Genomic DNA, 19066 nt, shown 5'->3' on the forward strand with positions numbered 1-19066 from the left:
CTGCACAACAATCGGTTTCAATATTTTTAGATACTATTATTCGAGTAGTACACCAAATAAACATTTTGCAGGATCCTTGGGATTTTAAAGCTCTTTCTCTATCTTGATTTGTAAAATAATTTTTTGAGGATCACATACATATACATTCATAATAAGATGTTTCATGCTCTTGTACTTTTGTTTTCTTCCTGTGCCATCCATACAGTGCAAATCTAAAAAAAAAACATAATAGGTGATTACATGGGCAGTACTTACAGCTACAGCTTACTTTGTATCTACTCTATTATCTAATATTACTCTATTAATATCTACCTACATAAAACTATCTTTGAAATCTAAATTTTTGATATCAACATCAACCTTAATACTTAAAAAATAAATAATAATGTGGAAGTTACATACCTAAAAGTTTTTGAATTGCAATTTTATCAACTGGAAAAGACTACAACATAATGAGTTTTAAATTATGACACAGTACAATATTTATTGTTTTAATTTACATGTAAATAAAATAATAATAATAATCCTAATCACTTGTAAAAGTAAGGTTAAGATTTTTGACTTGAGAAAACAGAACTGTCAAATTTAAAACCAAATTGGCATTAGACTATAAAATTTTAAAATTCCCGCTAAAAGGAATCTGGCAACATTGCCGTCGTTTGCTGGACATTTAATCTCTCCCTTATTAGAGATGTAAGTAAAAATATTTCAATGGAAAACATAGTTAACGACAGTAAATTACAAAAAAACGGGAAAATTATATCGGCCAGAAGACTTAACAGAAGAGTTTTAGATAGCAATGGGACCGTTACATACATTCCAACAGGAACTGTACAACTACTCTTTGACGTAAGAACTCCCCCTAAAGAAATAATTATCTATTCAAACTTGGTAACAGTAGATCCATACATCCCTCCTGTACAGCAATGTTTCAAATGCCTAAGATTTGGGCACTCACAAAGACAGTGCAGGGGAAAAGCAAGATGCCCGAAATATTCCGATGAACATACATTTCAAAACTGCACAGTTTCTATACCAAAATGCCTATACTGCGATCTCGAACACCTTGCCACAAATACAATTTGCAAAGAATTCGAAAGACAAAAAAAGATAAATGAAGTAATGGTCTTCCAAGATCTCACCTTTTTTGAAGCTGCCAAGCTGTTTCCCCCAATTAAGGAAAAGCCAGAAAATTCGAGAATGTTTCAGAGGAGAAGTAGGGATTTTCCTTCTTTACTATCCAGTTCACCCAGAGCATTTACTCAAGCACTTCAAAAATCCCCATCCTCCACTTCCCATTTCCAGAGTCAAAGTCATGTGGTCCCAGTTAAAAGGAAAAATAAAGTAATTCTTAAAGACATTAGTTATGACAAAGAGGCGCATAAAGCTTTATTAAATGAGGACCTAACAGAAATTTACCTAGATTACCGATTTTAAACAAATTAAATGATTCACAAAAGTATATGGGATCACAAGGCCCAAGTTTTGCACTTTCAGTAACGAGCAATCCTGTACATTCTCAGGATAGTGTATTTTCAAAAAACGTTGATTTAACCTCTGATAATAATATGGATTTTGCAGGTTTTGATGAGTCACATAATACATCTAATTTTAGTAAAAGTAGTGTTGACTGAATTGTCATTTATTTCTTACAGATAATATAATATATTATTTTTTATATTAAAAAGAAAAAATAATAATAATAGTAACAAATTGTATATATAGTTATGATATTTAATATTTTACATTGGAATATTAATGGTTTCTTTAACAATAAGCAAGATCTAATGGTGTTTCTTAACGAATATGATGTTAATATCATTCTTCTAAATGAAACACATCTGAAATTTTCACAGCACTTGCATATTCCCAATATTTACTGCTATAGGGATTATAGGATTGATGGATGGGGTGGAATAGCGGTACTTATTCATCAGTCTCTGGCAGCTGATAGGATAGACATTTCACATATTCACTAGCCTGAAAAATGGCAGGCTCTCATTGTCAAATTTGAAAAAAAATTTATTATAGGATCGTATAAGACACCAGATGTTCGTTTTCGTAAGGAGATCTTTAGAGAATTGGTTCAAATGTGTGATAAACCGTTTTTCTTCATAGGTGACTTGAATTGCCAACATTCTTTATGGGGTTCATCATCTAACAATCCGAACGGCAATCGTCTTGCAGATCTTTTGGAGGAGGATAACTTGTGTTTTCTCAATACAGGTGAGGCGACAAGAATTTCACCGCCTGACTCAAACAGTGTCCCTGACGTAGCTATAGCATCTCCAGGTTTGGCTGTGGACTGCCTTTGGGAAGTTTTTCCAGAGATAGGAGCAAGTGATCACTTTCCTTTTGTAGTGTGTTACGGGCAGGATAGAAATAGTCCCCAAAGAAATGACCCTCTTCAAGATCGCAGTATCTTTAATGTGAAAAAAGCCAATTGGGAACAATTCAACCAATATATTGAGTCTAACATTAACAACATTCCTAATGAGTCTTACACAGATTTTCAAAACCTAATATTAGACGCAGCAAACAGGTTCATCCCTAAGAAAAAGCGTGTTGACCGCGTCCCACCATCAAATAATTTGATCAAACTGGTTTGAGCAAACTGAAAGTGACAGTTAGTGACGTCACATCCTGAGTGTTCATTGTGGATAATAATGAAAAATTTTAATTTTAAATAAAGTACAAACAAGTTAGACAACTCAATACAAAAAATTTGATCAAACTAGACTGATAGTGAGAGCACAGATTTTTAGAATTTCAAAAAAACTGCAATTGTGACGTCACTTTGACGTACTTCCTCAAGTACGTCAAGTTTGCTCAAACTGTTTGATCAAATTATTTGATGGTGAGACGCGGCCTTTTAGATTCCATAAACCACAATTACCTTGGTGGGATGAAGAGTGTTCAGTTTTAATTAAATCAAAGAGGGAGGCAGTCAAGAAGTTCAAACAGGTACCTTCTTTAGAAAACTTCATTAATTTAAAAAAAAATTAGGGCACATTGTAAAAAAGAACTTAAATCCAAAAAGAAAAAATCATTTGTTGTGTTTTGTTCCACAATTTCCCCTGATACTCCAATATCAGTAATGTGGAGAAAAGTGAGAAGTTTCCATAAGGATTTCACTAAAGCCTCAGTTAGAACTCCTAGTAATTCATCGTTAGGGGAGGAAATGCTTTGTTCATTGACTCCACCCGTATTTGAGGACATTGCGTCTCACCCAGTGAAATCTAATACTATCGAGTGTGAACTCTTCACTTTAAACGAACTTTCATTGGTTTTGGTTGAACGAAAGGATACTGTGCCGGGCCAGGATGGTATAACATTTTCTATGTTGCAACATCTTCCAGAGTCAGCAGTCAAGTTCCTGTTAAAATTTTTCAATTTATGTTTAAAGGAAGGAATGCATATTCCCACTCAGTGGAAATCACAAACAGTGTGTCTAATTCCCAAACCCAATAAAAATATAAATTGTCTTTCGGGCTGGAGACCAATCGTTTTATCATCGTGTGTTAGTAAACTTTTAGAGAACATGATAAAAATAAGGTTAGATTGGTATGTAGAACATTTTATGATACTATCGCCTTTCCAGAATGGCTTTCGTAAAGGTAGAGGGGTGTCTGAAAACTTAATTCATCTGGTCAATGAAATCTCAATGAATATCTCAAAAAGGAAACCAGCAGCTGCTGTTATGTTAGACATTTCTTCTGCATATGATAAAGTGTCAATCATCCAATTATTGGACGCTTTGGGAGATCTCAACTTGTCATGGTTACTTCTTGAATTGGTTAAACATTTATTGACTAATCGTTTGGTGTCTGTTCGTGATCCTATTTCCTTAAATCTGCTAGGACCAAGAACTACCAATGTGGGCCTTCCTCAGGGTTCCCCTTTGAGTCCAGTACTATTTAATATTGTCATCAATATAATCTCATTTTGTGTGCCAGAGGATGTTCTAATTACTCAGTATGCAAACGATGTTGCCCTCTACTGCTCCGGCAACAGCTGGGTGGGTGTTGTGGAAAAATTAAATGGTACAGTAGAAAGTATTTCTAATAAACTTCATGATATGGGAATGTGTCTGTCATCTAGCAAAAGTCAAGCAATTTTTTTTGATAGAAATAGGAATAATATTCCGAATTCACTATCAGTGAATAACACACGTTTAGATTGGAAACAAGAAGTTTCTATTTGGGAGTTATTCTAGATAGTTCCCTTTCTTGGAGAAGTCAAATTGAAAAGATGGCATTGAGGGCTTCCAGTGGAGTCAATATTATTCGTTGTTTGTGTCGAACTTGGTGGGGAGCACATCCTGCAACTTTACTCACTCTATATAAGGCATACATTAGATCACATCTTGACTATGGATCCATTTTTCTGGGAGGTTGTGCACGTTCTCTACTTGCAAAATTGGATAAGGTTCAGTATAGAGCTCTTAGAGTGGTGGGGGGATTTATGAGGTCTTATCTCCAGTTCATATAATTTTGTCAGAGTGTGGAGAAACACCGTTAGATCTCAGAAGAATATGGCTAGCATCTAAATTCATTTTAAAAGTAGTAGCCTATGACAACCCAATATATGCCTCAATTGAGCAATTTCACAATGTCTTTCTGGGTTACTTTAGTTTTTGGAGAAGAAAATATTTCCCACCAATACTGGCTGCTTTCCAGAATACTTTACATGAAATTCATGAGGTAGCACATAGCTCCTTATTTCCTTGTCACTCCTTTCCACTTAATATTCAGATTTCTCCTATGGCTTATGAAAGTGTCAATATGGGCAAAGAGGCAAATAACCAAACCAAGTTTATGGAATGGTACCTCAATAACTGGTCGGAATATAAACTTATTTTCACAGATGGATCCAAAGATAAACAAGGTAATGTAGGTATTGGGATATACCTTAACGAGAGAACACAGTTAACAGCAAGATTACCATCCGCTAATTCAATTTGCTCAGCAGAAGTATTTGCCATTAAAAAAGCATTGGAGTTAATCCAACAGAATAATTTTACAAAGTGCCTCATCTGTAGTGATTCTAAGAGTGCTCTAGAAAAAATCACAAGACCAAGCTACAAGGCGGCAATAGACTCACAAACTCTCCAACTAAAACAAAAACTATGTGAATTTGATGACCAACATAGAGAAATTAAATTTGCATGGATTCCAAGTCACACTGGAATTATTGGGAATGGTAGAGCTGACCATCTTGCGAATCTTGGAAGAAAGCTGCCTATACCAAAGGCCCCCTTTAAAGATTTTCAAATTAAATATAAAGAAAACTTATGGATTGGTTGGGAAAATCGATTCCAACAAATAGGACAGGCAAAAGGAATTACTTATTGCTCACAAGTTGCAGTTCCATATAAAAAGGCATGGTTTACAAAATTTCCCAACCTGGGGAGAGGTATAATCACACAAATGTGTCGTATGAGAACTGGACATTGTAGTGTTCCTGCACATTTATTTAGATTGAAGGTAGTGAATTCAAACCAGTGTTTATGTGGCAGTGTAGGAACTTTACAACATGTTTTATTGGAATGTACTAGGTTCCAAAGAGAGTCCCAGTTGCTTAGAAGGGAACTAGAAGGTGATCCGACATTAACTGATGTGTTGTTTAAAAATTTAAACTCAAAGACATTAATCGCAGTGCAAAAGTTTTTAACATCAACAATGACTCGTGTGTAGCTTTCTTAAAAACTTTATGACTTTATGCTTGCTTGCAATGCATGTGCTTTGTGCTTAGTGCGGTTTTGCGTGGTAGTACTCATGATATAAATAAAGAGATAGTATTTTCCCGTAGCTCAAAACGTCCGAGTACGCGCATTGATTGCGTAACTGGAAACCGGAAGTTGAATTTGAATTCTTGTTAAAGTTAAATGGGATTTGTATGCATTATGTGATGAAATTATTCAATTAGCAAAATAACATTAAACTTCAATGTATTCGAAAAGAATTCGAGATTCCAGTCAAAATAACTGTCAAAGATAAAATATAAAATACAACCACGAACAATTCAAAGTAATCGGACATTACGAATGATTACGAACCATTACGAACTTGCCGGTCTCCAGTTACGTCACGACTTCCGGATGTGCATTATCTTGTTATTTCTAGTATCATGGTAGTACTAGAACTAGACCATTAATAGTAGAACTTTAGTTATGGAACTTATAAACAATTACAAAGTTTTTTTTATCTCTTAATTATTTCAGATTCAGGAGCTATGAGCTTAAGCCCAGATGTACCTCAGCCTCAGCTACGGCTCTTGAATATTCAAGTCTATATTCACTGATCCTGGCCGGATAGCCGTGGCAGCTAAGGCCATTTAAATGAAGAGAAGAAGAAGAAGCAATTAATCGTTGTTTGTAGTTTGTAATAATAATTTTGTAAAATATTTTCATATAAGGTTGTGAAGTTTTAGAAAACCAACAAGAAAATTTAGGCGATAATGTGATATTTATAAAGAGATTTTCCAAATCGATCACCAAAGAATTGAATAAGGAATCAATTTAAAATATTTTTTTACTACTACTTAGAACAAATTTGTTATAGGTTACAATCTTAAGATATTTTTGTAAAACCAACATAAGTTGAAAAGCGGCCATGGTCATCGAAGAAGCAAGATACACCTATCCAACTCAACTCACTAACAGTTTTGATAGAGAAAACTGGACCATATCTACTGAGCATTGCTATGCCAGACCATGGGATTGGAGACCAGAAGCAAGCTTTTTAAGACCTACCAAGACATTATTTATGCCGAAACTAATTCCTACGAAACCAGCAATACCCGAAACAGAAGAACTGATAGATGTTGAAGCTGAAGTTGAAGTGCCAGTCCCTAATTATGATGTGGCTAAGGCAAAAACTCTAATGAATGAATGTGAAAACCAAGCAATTGCTGCAAGAACAGATATAGAGGTAGACTGGGAGGAATTGGTGTCAAAGTAAGTGTTTCACTGTTATTATTATCCAGATTAACATGAAAGCAGTCGCGCTGTTAGAAAAAAATCGAACAATTATCTTTTTTCGTGATAACTTGATGAAAAATTTTGCAACATAACTTTCTACTCATAAGTGCCTCGAGGAAGGGTGTAGTAATGTGTAAGTTTATTTTTTTCTTCTTCTTTTTGTGGAATTTATGGCTTTGGTGAGAACCAATTAGCTTTATTAATTATTGTTAAAAATAATATCTCTAACATAACAAATAAATAAAAATACTATCAAGTAAAAATTTGTATTAAATTCATATTGTTAGATAAAATCTAACGTGCGACCGATTACTTGACAGAAAGGAGCACGACTGTTCCTGGGTTAATGCCACACAGCTTTCACTCCCTATCAGGGCCCCCGCTACCATATGTGCAAAGTGTGCAATGCACACGGGCGCCATCCTTTAGGGGCGCCAAAACCCTGGGTCAAAAATTGCAAAAGAAACAAAAAAACAAAAATTAATTTTAAAATAAAAGTTGAGAAATTAAATAGGATTCAGTTTAAACACACACGAAATTTTATTAGTATATTCAGGTAGTCAGGCATTTTAATTTATTTTGTTAAGCTTTTATTCTGTTTGTTTCATTTTGATATTTTAGCCTACTAATAGTAGTCCATTTACTTACGGTTTTTGTTGTAAATTTTAAAGAACCGCTTATATTGACATAAAACTTGGCATACACATAGCTAACAATACAAGAAGTGATACCTACTGTACCGATGTGTGCTTTTACTCTGGGGGTAAAAGGGATATTCTCAGGTGAATATGCCGGAGAATACCGGGGGGTATTCTCGGGGGTGAGAAAACATTCGTTCAAAATAAGTCCGGAATTGGATGAACTGACTAATTCTAAGCAACTTTTGTTGTATAGAAATTTTCAATATGTTAATTCTTTTTGAGTTATTTGCAAGTGAGTTGTTCATTTTTCAACAAAAAAAACCCCGTTTTTAGACGGTTTTTCGCAATTAAAAACTAATTATTTATCTAAAAAATACTCTTAGCAAAAATATAGCTTACAAGAAAGTGAAAAAAATAATTTATATAATAATATGAAGTGTGCAAAACCCAGTAGAAAACAGAGTTGTAGCTAATGAAAAGTAGGTTCTTATTTGTCAAATTCCAAATCGAATATTTCAACGTGAAATAACCAAAAAATTAAGCACTTTTCGGGGAAAACTCATTACAACTTCTTTAAAATGTCTAAGAAAAGCTTTATTTATATGATCTGTAAGTTTCATCGGTTTAAAGTAATTATTTTTCAATGTTGAAAAAATTTCTTTTTCCAAATAACTTTAAAATTAATTAGTGATACCTGCCAAAAATCTCAAGCAGTAAAAAGATGTAGATTTTGCTTTTCTGAATATTTTGGATGTTTTGTTTTCCTGTAAGACAAAAATTGGAAGATATGGCTGTTTAAATTTTGCATACACTCATGATTAGTGACTCGTTCAGCTTTTTCGCCCTTTTAACTACAGCCTTTTCAAAAATAAGCGCTTTGAACCGATGAAACTTGTGGTGAAGTGGTAACGATTAATTTCATTTGGGATGCTAATTAGGAGGTGGATTTCATGATTTTTTTACCAAAGAAAGGGGCCAACATTATTTTTAACTTACCTACTTACTTTTGATGTTAAAAAATATAGGTTCTTTTAAACACTTTAAAAAAGTTGTAACGAGTTTTCCCTGATAAGTGCTCGATTTTTTGGTTATTTTACGTTGAAATATTTGATTTGTAATTTGACGAATAAGAACCTGCTTTTCATCAGCAACAACTCTGCTTCTACTGGGTTTGTAGACTTCATACATAGGTACTTACACCATTTTTTTCACTTTTTTATAAGATATTTTTTTGATATAATACTTACTTTTTGAGTTATTTGCGAAAATCCGTCTAAAAACTTGTTTTTTTTTTTGTTGAAAAATGAACATTGTACTCGGAAATAACTTGAAAAGTATTGACAGAGTATTGAAAAGTATTTTTTGAACGTATGTTTTTTCACCCCCGAGAAGGGGTGAAACTCACATTCTAAAGTTCAGTTTTCTGGTTTATTTCAAGCACCTACCTACCTTCAAAAAATATATAAAAAACATGATCCAAAATGCCTTAAGGGGCGCCAAAATCCTTTTTTGCACACAGGCGCCAGTACGTCTTACGGGGCCCTGCTCCCTATAAGAAGAAAATTTACTCATCCATTTACCTACATTATCAACAACATTGAACTCTGGGACTACTCCTCTTGTTAGGCTCTACGTAAATGAAATGAGACCACTTTTTGCATGATCTTATAGATATTTTCACTAAGACCCAGCTGTTTCATGCTCTCTAGAAGATTCTTTGGAATGATACCAGTAGTTGACAGAATACTTTCTATTTTTCATTGTATAGTTATTTGGATGTACTTATCAGTTTTCCTTATTAGAATTCTAGGGTGTATATAGGTTTATAGGGAACAAACCTATAAACTTTCTCAAGTCAGCGATCAATCAATTGAATTTCCCACAATAGTTTGTTATCCATCTGGTAAAGTACCACTTAAAATGTGCCACTCTAAGATATTGATAAGCTGTTATCCTATACAGAGTGTTCCAACGAAAATTTGACCCCCCTCCCAGTAACTCAGAAACCAAGAGTTTCTTCAGAATTAAAAAAAAATGTCAATTTGTATCAAAAGGGGGACGAATTTTCATGCAACATTCGTCCCCCCTTTCCCTGCCCCGCATCAACACCCAGTTTTTTTTAATAGCAAGTGTAGTCGAGTGGCACATCATTTGAAAGGTATTTTTTTTCTCTACAGGACTCTCTATTTTTTTTTTTTTTTTAATTTGCGGCATAACTTTAAAGATAATTTGGGATTTAACTAATTTATAATAAATTTGTTAATTCCAAAATTATCTTCAAACTTATTAAGTAAATCAAAAAAATAGAGCGTCATTTAGAGAAAAAAAAAATTACCTTTCAAATGATGTGCCACTCGACCACACTTGCTATTTAGTGGGGGTCGATGCGAGGCAGTATGGGGTTACATTAGAGGGCATGAATTTTGCAAGAAAATTCGTCCCATTCCCATTAAAAATTGATGTGTTTTTAAATTTTGAAGGAGCTCTTGGTTTCTGAGTTTCTGGGGGGGTCAAATTTTCGTTGGAACAGACTGTATACCTGATATTGTCAGACATTTTTATTATGAATTAACAGAGTGGACCACAACTGATAATCTCAATGCTGGAGAAGATGAACATGACATCCAGTAGGAGGAAACATGTCATTCTGAAGCATTTGAAAAATGACTAAATGTTTGTATTTAAAATTTTTTACTTAAAATTATATGTTTTTAGTTTATTAAATTAGTTTTTAGTTAATTAAATGTTAAATATATATAACAGTGAGCACGTAAAGGTTGGAATAAATTCATTTTCTCGAGAATGGACTATTTTGGGAAAAAATCCTGAAATTGGTCAATTTTTATTTTTAAATTGCGACTTTTTGGCATACATATCATACCGGTGATGTCACCCATCTGGGCGTGATGACGTCATCAATGATTTTTTTAAATGAAAATAGGGGTCGTGTGATGGCTCATTTGAAAGGTAATTCAATTCTCCATTCAGTAATATAAACATTAACATAATTATTTATACAGGGTGCCAAAAAAATTTTTTTGAATTAAATTTATTAACATAAAAAGAAGAATGTGTGTAATTTATTTAACTCAAAATACATTTTCCTGCTATCAGAAAACAGGAAATAATGTTTATTTGACAAATAAATATTGTTTTTGCTTAAATTCAATATTAAAGCAGCCACCCACCTTCCTCTTGACAGTTTGAACATTTTATTTAAGCGAAAAGCAATGATTATATTTTTCAAATAAACATTTTTTCTGTTTTCTGGGAGCAGTAAAATGTATTTTGAATTAAATAAATTACATGCATTCTTTTTTTATGTTAATAAAGGACATCGCACACATCTTATGGAAAATATAATGTCACTCAAATTCAATAAAATTTATATGAATAGATTCGTTTTAAATTAACGGTCAAATCTTATCATTGCGCCAACTCTATATTTTCAATAATAAGAGCAGAAATTGATATAAATAAATCTGAAATCAAATGGGTACGTGCATAAGTTAGAGAGAGAAAAAATATTTTAAAACACCCAAATTGTCGGTACTCCATAAATCAGCGGATTAGTTTCACTAATCCGCTTAGGACCAGTGGGGGTTTTAAGCTCTTTTGAATAGCACCCAGAGCAATAGTGAAGGTAACTGACACTTTTACTGACTCAAAAAATGTGATTTCGATAAACTTTAATTGCAATTTGCGCCGTAATTATACGTAATTAAGAGTTGGCCCAATGATAAGATTTGACCGTTACTTTAAAACGAATCTATTCGTATAAGTTTTATTGAATTTGAGTGACATTATATTTTCCATAAGATGTGTGTGATGTCCTTTAATTCAAAAAAAAATTTTTTTGGGCACCTTGTATAAATAATTATCTTAATATTTATATTACTGCATATAGAATTAAATTACCTTCCAAATGAGCTATCACACGACTCCTATTCCCATTTAAAAAAAATCATTGATGACGTCATCACGCCCAGATGGGTGACATCACTAGTATGATATATATGCCAAAAAGGCGTAATTTAAAAATAAAAATTGACCTATTTCAGGATTTTTTTCAAAATCGTCCATTCTCGAGAAAATGAATTTATTCCAACCTTTACGTGCTCACTGTGTATATATATATATATATATATATATATATATATATATATATATATTTATATATATATATATATATATATATATATATATATATATATATATTTATATATATATATATATATATATATATATATATATATATATATATATATATATATATATATATATTGATACATGTATCCATGTAACTTCCAAAATAGATTCTCGTAATACGTTGTCACTTCATATATACCGTTATGACTTCCGATTTCGGAAGTCACAACGTTTTGCCTAAATTTTTACGAATTTGGCTACTAGATGGTATTAGAAGGCTTATATCAAAAATTTCACTAGAAGTCACATCGTATCTAATATACTCATAAGATCAGATTTTAGTACGACGGTATATCATCAGCGCTAGTGTCGCTCCCGTACGAGAATACACGTGATATACACAACGCGTAGGGACTTCCGTATACCACACCGCTCGTTGTGACTTCCGTTATTTGGCAACGCTGTCTAAACGTTCCCAGACGCCAGACATGTAATTGTTATAGATTTGCGGTCGTAGTATTTTGTGCAGCTGTTATTTAAATATGAGTAATAGCAGATCTGCTTTACTTTCATAGTTAGCGTTAAATTAAATATATTATCTCTATAATTAGTATATTATACATGTACAAAATTCAAAGTGTCCATTAAATAATCTAAATTATTTTTTAAAAACCTTATTAAAAAATAAATTTAGGTAAATATTATTTTCATTTCACGAAATTGCCGAAAATCGCGTATAGGTATTTTGGACCTAGGCTGAAAAGTCACTTTTAGTGACTGTTACTTCGGAAGTAATAAAAGTATAAAAACACACATAAAAATTGAAACAATGAATCAAAAGTGATAGATAGTTCTAATAAAGTAATAAATTCTAGTAATAATATGAAATACAGTAAACTCTCTCTTAACGGACACCTCCCTTTGCCGGGCACCTCCTCTATATGGACGGTTTTTCAAACAAAAATAATTCGGCGATATATGAACCTGTACCCTTCAACTGACAACTGACACTCAACACCGGACGTTGACAGTAAAAATGATGTGTAAATGCGGATCTTCTTCTTCTTATGCCGTCTTCTAACCAAGGTTGGCGATCACCTTTTTAAACGCTTCTCTGTCTTTTGCAAAGTGAAATATCTGTTCAACACTGAGGTTAGTCCAATCTCTGATATTCCTCAGCCAAGATTTCTTCTTTCTTCCCAAACCTTTTTCCCCTCTACTCTTCCTTGCATGATGACGTGTAGCAGAGAGTATTTATAGTTACGAAGTATGTGGCCCAGATACGATGTTTTTCTTATTTTGTGTTCATAAGCTTCCTGCCATGTCCAATTCTTCTTAACACTTCTTCGTTTGAGACTTTTGCAGTCCAAGGAATTTTCAGAATACGCCTATACAGCCACATCTCGAATGCCTCCAATTTTTTTACGGATTGTGCTTTTAGAGTCCAAGTTTCTACCCCATATAGTAGTTGCGACCAAACATAACATTCGACGAACCTCAATCTAATGTCCATACTCAATTTCTTATTTGTAAACATTAACTTGAATTTTATAAATCCTTTTTGAGCTATTTCTATTCTCACTTTATTTCCTCATCTTGATCTAATTGTGAGTTTATAATTGCTCCTAGGTATTTATACCTCTCGACTCTTTCTATCGGTTTACCTCCAATGTCAGATGTATGTTGTCAACAGGGTTTTTTGAGATCACCATTAATGTGGTTTTATTTATATTCATTGTTAGTCCCATCTTTTTGCTTTCTCCGTTAATGATATCTAGGAGAATTTGTAAATTGTCTATATTCTCTGCCATGATTGCGGTATCGTCTGCAAATCTTATGTTATTAATGATGCTCCCTCCAATCCTTACACCTTCAATTCTTTCCCATAGTGCCTCCTGAAATATTAGTTGGGAGTACACATTGAATAATTGTGGCGACAGCACCCATCCGTGCACGACAGCACGTATCCGCAAATGTGGATAGCAAATATAAAATAAAGAACTTTTTCCAAACATTTTACGATATAGAACTACATTTTTTATTATTTATTAAGCTCAATATTCCTTGTTGGCCTAGGAATAAAACGTTTACATTTCTGATTATATTTTATTTTAGTCTTAGAAATTTTATATAATTCCAATTCAGTCCATTTATACAAACTTTCACCACCTACTTCCCTCTCCTTCAGTTCAATGCTAGTTGTTTCCATCTCTCAATGTTACTTTTCTTCAGGTCTTCGTACACACTGTCCTCCCATCTTTCTCTTGGCCTGCCTTTCCTTCTCTTTTGTTATGGTCTACGTAAGAGTACCATTTTGGCATTCTTTTACTTCTCATTCTTTCGATTTGCCCCAAATATTATTCTCTGTGCTTTGATCGTCATCGTTATCGTTGGCTCTTTATACAGTTCTTCCAATTCTTTATTGGTTCTTCTTCTCCACTGATCTATTTTCGCACCTCCATATTATATTGCTCTTAGCATTTTTCTCTTCAATCTTTCTAAAAGGTCTGTTTCTGACTTTTCAGCACCCATGTTTCGCATGCTTTGCGTATGATACTGTAGGTCATTTTTTATCGTTTCAAATTGATACATAGCCCGATCAAAGAATAATCTGACCCAAAAAAAATAAAGGAAGGATGAAAATTTGGGAATAGGTAGTTGAAATTGTCTATTATTATATAAGAAAAAGTTGACTACTCTACACACCCTTCATTTTACAAAAATTGAGGGGAAAAATATAGAGTTATTTGCGAGTGAATATATTCATTTTTAACAACAAAAAACATGTTTTTAGACGGTTTTTCGCAAATAACTCAAAAAGTAAGTATTTTATCGAAGAAGATATTCTTAGTAAAAATATAGCTTGTAAATAGTGAAAGAATGGAGTACGCATGAAATCTGTATACCCAGTAGAAGCGGAGTTGTAACTAATGAAAAGTAGGTCCTTATTCGTCCAATTCCAAATCGAATATTTCAAAGTGAAATAACCAAAAAACGGAGCACTTTCCGGGGAAAACTTATTAAAAATTTTTTTAAAGTGTTTAAAAACAGGTTTATTTTTGTTTTTTTTTTAACTTCTTACATTAAAATAAGTGAGTTACGCTCAAAATATTTTTGCTCCCTTTTATATTTTGGTAAAAACAATCGCGAAAATCACCCCCTAATTAGCATCCCAAATAAAATGGATCGTTACTGCTTCACAAGGTATTTTGTTTATGTATCTTTATAATGATCTAATAAGTTTTATTGGTTCAAACTGTTCAATTTTGAAAAAAATTGGTTTTAAAATAAAAATTTTTTTTCTGATTTTGAAAAAATTCCTTTTTTTTTCAAAATAACTGAAAAATTATTAGTAATACCAAAAATCTCAAACAGTAATAAAATGTACGTTTTGCTTTTCTGATTATTTTGGATTTTTTGTTTTCCTGGTAGACAAAAATTGGTTATGCTAAGACTGTTCAAAATTTTCATACACTCGTGATTAGTGACTTGTTCAAGCCATTTTAACTAAAGCCATTTCAAAAAGAAGCACTTTGAACCGATGAAACTTACAGATCATATAAAGAATACATAAGAAAAGTAAAGTGTGAAGCGGTAACGATTAAATTTATTTGATGCTAATTAGGGGGTGATTTTCGCGATCTTTATACCAAAAAATAAAAAGGGTTGAGCCCTTTTATTTGCGTAACAATATTTTGAGCGTAACTCACTTACTTTTAACGTTAAAAGTTCTTTTAAAAAACAAAAATAAACCTTTTTTTAAACACTTTAAAAAAGTTGTAATTAATTTTCCCTGAAAAGTGCTTCGTTTTTTGGTTATTTCACGTCGAAACATTTGATTTGAAATTTGACGAAGAAGGACCTACTCCTCATTAGCTACAACTCTGCTTCTACTGGGTCAACAGACTTCATGTGTACACCATTTGTTTCACTTTTTTATAAGTTATATTTTTGCCAAGAATACATTTTTCGATAAAATACTTACTTTTTGAGTTATTTGCGAAAAACCGTTCATAAGCATAAAAATGAACAAATTCACTTGCAAATAACTCGAAAAGTATTGACTTAGTGAAAAAAAATAGAACAAAAGTTGCTTAAAATTAGTTATTTTATCCAATTCCGTACTTATTTTGAATGTATATTTTCAACCCCAAGAAGGGTGTATTCCCCTCAATTTTTGTAAAATGGAGGTGATGTAGAATTGTAAACATTTTCTTATATAATAATAGACAATTTCAACTACCTATTCCCAAATTTTCATCCCTTATTTATTTTTTGGAGGTTTTCGATCATTTTTGTATTCCTTGATCGGGCTAACAGATCTTTTACACGAGTGATATTTGATATTAGGTATGAATACTGTTTACGCTATATTAATAATTATGTAATACAAATCTGTTCACAACTTTTAACTGTTAGCAACGCAAGCAAAATTTTAATGTGTATGTCGATCCATGAAAGAATTGCTGACCCCATTATTACTCTGATAATAAATACCTCCATAAATTTTTGTGTTTTGACTGAAATATGAATCTTAACTTAATTGTGGAATGAAGATATTTGGGTTCAATAGACGTCATTGTATTAATTTGTAGGTCTTAGCGTTTTGTACATATAATTAAAGTAACTGAAATAATTTTAGTTATTAAAGTTATTAAAAATTTTAAATTAACATATTCATTGTTGTTCTGAAGCTATTTCCTTGTGGCATTTTTATATTTGTCGTTCTGAAGCTATTTTCTTGTGGCATTTTTACAATTTTAACTATTTATAATGGGAAATAAGCCACAGTTATTAAAAAATGATTTTTATTAACGTTTCGACGCCCAAATCGGGTGCCGTTGTCAAAATACAAAATACTATGAACATAAACAAAAATGTTGTTGCTTAGTAAAAAAATTCTTCTAATAATTTATTTAATTTGACTCATTTATATCGGCAATTCAGATACATATGATAGGTACATTTTAAAGTAGAAGACTTTAAAATGATATTGCCAATATTTATGAGTTGCGTTCCTGGGACGACTTTACTGAAAGATAGTTCATTCGATTACATGAAATCAAACCCAACTCAAGAATATCCGTCACAAAAAAATCATAGCATGTGATCTGTCTTTAAAAAGACAACCACATGCAACGGTGACATTAAAATTCTCGCGTTAGAGATCTCATAGTAAATCACGAGGGAAAACCAGGAAAAACCTCGTGATACTATCCCGACATCGTAAGTATTTGGTCTTACATTTAAGTTACTCTCACAATTAATACCAAATTCTGACTTTACTATAATTTTGTTTAAATTATAAATAATATCAATAATACATGGATATATAAGTAATACTAAAATATAAAGTATGTACTAACTCGGCTATTGACTTACTAATTGTGGTATTTTCTTTCTATTGACTTCCTCTTTCAGTATTGGTATCCACATCCTACTGCATTCCACCGAGGAATTTGCGACACAGTTGTGTTTCGTTTAGCATAATTAGAGCCGCTTCTTTGATTTTTCTCTTTTTACTATCTGTTTCTTTCAGGACTATACTTGAATCTCTCCACTGAAATGTGAATGTTGTAAAAATATGTTATAAAAATAAAATATGTTCAGTTCATATGTTAAAATACGTCTTTTAATTTGACTCTGTCAAATTCCTTTTTAAAATCGACGAAACATAAGTATGCCGGCTTGTTGTATTCTACTGATTTCTCTTGAATCTGCCTCATTATAAATATAGCGTCGGTACATGATCTTCCCGACCTAAAACCTTGTTGTTCTTCTACTAATCTTATAATTGTATTCAGTGTGTTTGTTATCACTTAGTGTTGTGTTTAATAAATTAATTCCTCTGTAATTCTCCGGGGGTCCGAATTACAGACTCATATTCATTCACAGAATTATGTTCATTAATAGCTGTAACTGACTAATGCATAGTTTTAATTACTGTAACAATTATTATTACAGTTAAACTATATAATATTAATGATATTTTATATATAGAATTAAGCCGTTTAACCAATTAACCAATTAAGCCAATTAACCAATTTCGATTTCCAATGCGAAAATGACATGTAATGAGAAATCAAGAACGTTACCGCCTTCTCCAACGGATTTTTCAAGGGAAGGTAAGTGGTAAAAGAGGACGTGGTAAAAGTGGTAAACTTTACGAACGTGGTATAACATGACTACCACTGAACTGTCCCGCGCTGCGGTAAACAAAGCCAAGATAGCCATGATGATCGCCAACATCCGGAACGGGTAGGCACTTTAAAAAGAAGACATTATTATTGGAACGCTAGATACCAATGAATTCCACTGCCAAGTGTGAGACTCTAAGATAACAGATCACGCTCAAACTACGAGGTAAATTTGGCAGAAGAGACGTTGTGACTTCCAAAAACATGACAACATCGCTGGAAGTGACAACGCGACTTGAACTACCCTATTTACAGAAGCCACAACGTATTATGTCCGCTTCCGTATATACCTATATATATACAACATTTATTATGGTAAATCCCTTCCCCTCAATATGTAGATCTATCGTAGCACCCCCTCTCTTATCAAATATACAATTTTTAAAAAATAATCCCAAGTAGAAAAGGTGGAAGCCAGACAGCCTCTTCTGTATACCGGAAGTCACAACTTAACGTGCATCAATATATATATATATATATATATATATATATATATATATATATATATATATATACATATATATACAAGCTGTACGCTCCCGAGGAAGCTGAAGCTGTTTTCACTTGAAGATCCTTTTTGTGGGGGATCATCCCATTCTGACTTTGGTTTTACAATTGCTGGTGTGACTTCGCTGTTTCCACTACCTTTCTCCATTCTTCTCTCTCTCTGATTTTGCTTCCTATATTTCTAATTTCCATACTTCTTAAGTCTTCTTCCACTTGTTGTCTCCATCTGAGTTTAGGCCTGCCTCTGGTTCTTGTACCTGGTGGTATCCATTCGGTTATAACTCTTAACGGATTGTTCTTCTCTCTTCTCATTATGTGTCCATACCATCTAATTCTCTGTGCTTTTGTTGCTCTTACTATGTTCTCTTGACCCATCCATTCTTGTATTTCGTGGTTCATCCATTGCCTTGCATCCTCTTCGTTTTCCCTCTTTGGTCCCAGAATTTTTCTCATAATTTTTCTCTCAAAAACTTTCAGCTGCTCTTCTTCTCTTGCTGTTAATGTGAATGTCTCCAAAGCATATAGCACTATTGGTCTTATGGTCGTTTTGTAGATTTTCATTTTTGTATTTCGGCTTATCTTCTTATCTT

The 19066-nt window shown here is 32.8% G+C and overlaps 2 protein-coding genes across 4 annotated transcripts in view; both read left to right on the top strand.

The window, feature by feature from the left end:
• Window positions 1-711: 711 nt before the first annotated feature.
• LOC126885463 (uncharacterized) lies at window positions 712-1437 on the top strand. Its single transcript, XM_050652035.1, has one exon. The coding sequence runs from the start codon at window positions 712-714 to the stop codon at window positions 1435-1437; it is 726 nt and encodes a 241-aa protein (XP_050507992.1).
• A 4696-nt stretch (window positions 1438-6133) lies between these two features.
• LOC126884361 (KAT8 regulatory NSL complex subunit 3) overlaps window positions 6134-19066 on the top strand; it is a 720298-nt gene continuing 707365 nt past the window's right edge. The window contains exon 1 of one of the 3 annotated variants that reach the window (XM_050650291.1): window positions 6134-6958. In XM_050650291.1, the coding sequence (XP_050506248.1) occupies window positions 6615-6958 (344 nt within the window). In that variant the 5' untranslated portion in view covers window positions 6134-6614. The remainder of the gene's footprint in view (window positions 6959-19066) is intronic. The other 2 variants (XM_050650289.1, XM_050650290.1) reach the window with 2 other exon arrangements.

Source organism: Diabrotica virgifera, chromosome 5 (genome assembly GCF_917563875.1).
Source record: "Diabrotica virgifera virgifera chromosome 5, PGI_DIABVI_V3a".
Taxonomy (NCBI): domain Eukaryota; kingdom Metazoa; phylum Arthropoda; class Insecta; order Coleoptera; family Chrysomelidae; genus Diabrotica; species Diabrotica virgifera.

Coding starts and splice junctions, on each gene's coding strand:
- LOC126885463 (XM_050652035.1), top strand. CDS start 712: ATGGAAAACATAGTTAACGACAGTAAATTACAAAAAAACGGGAAAATT.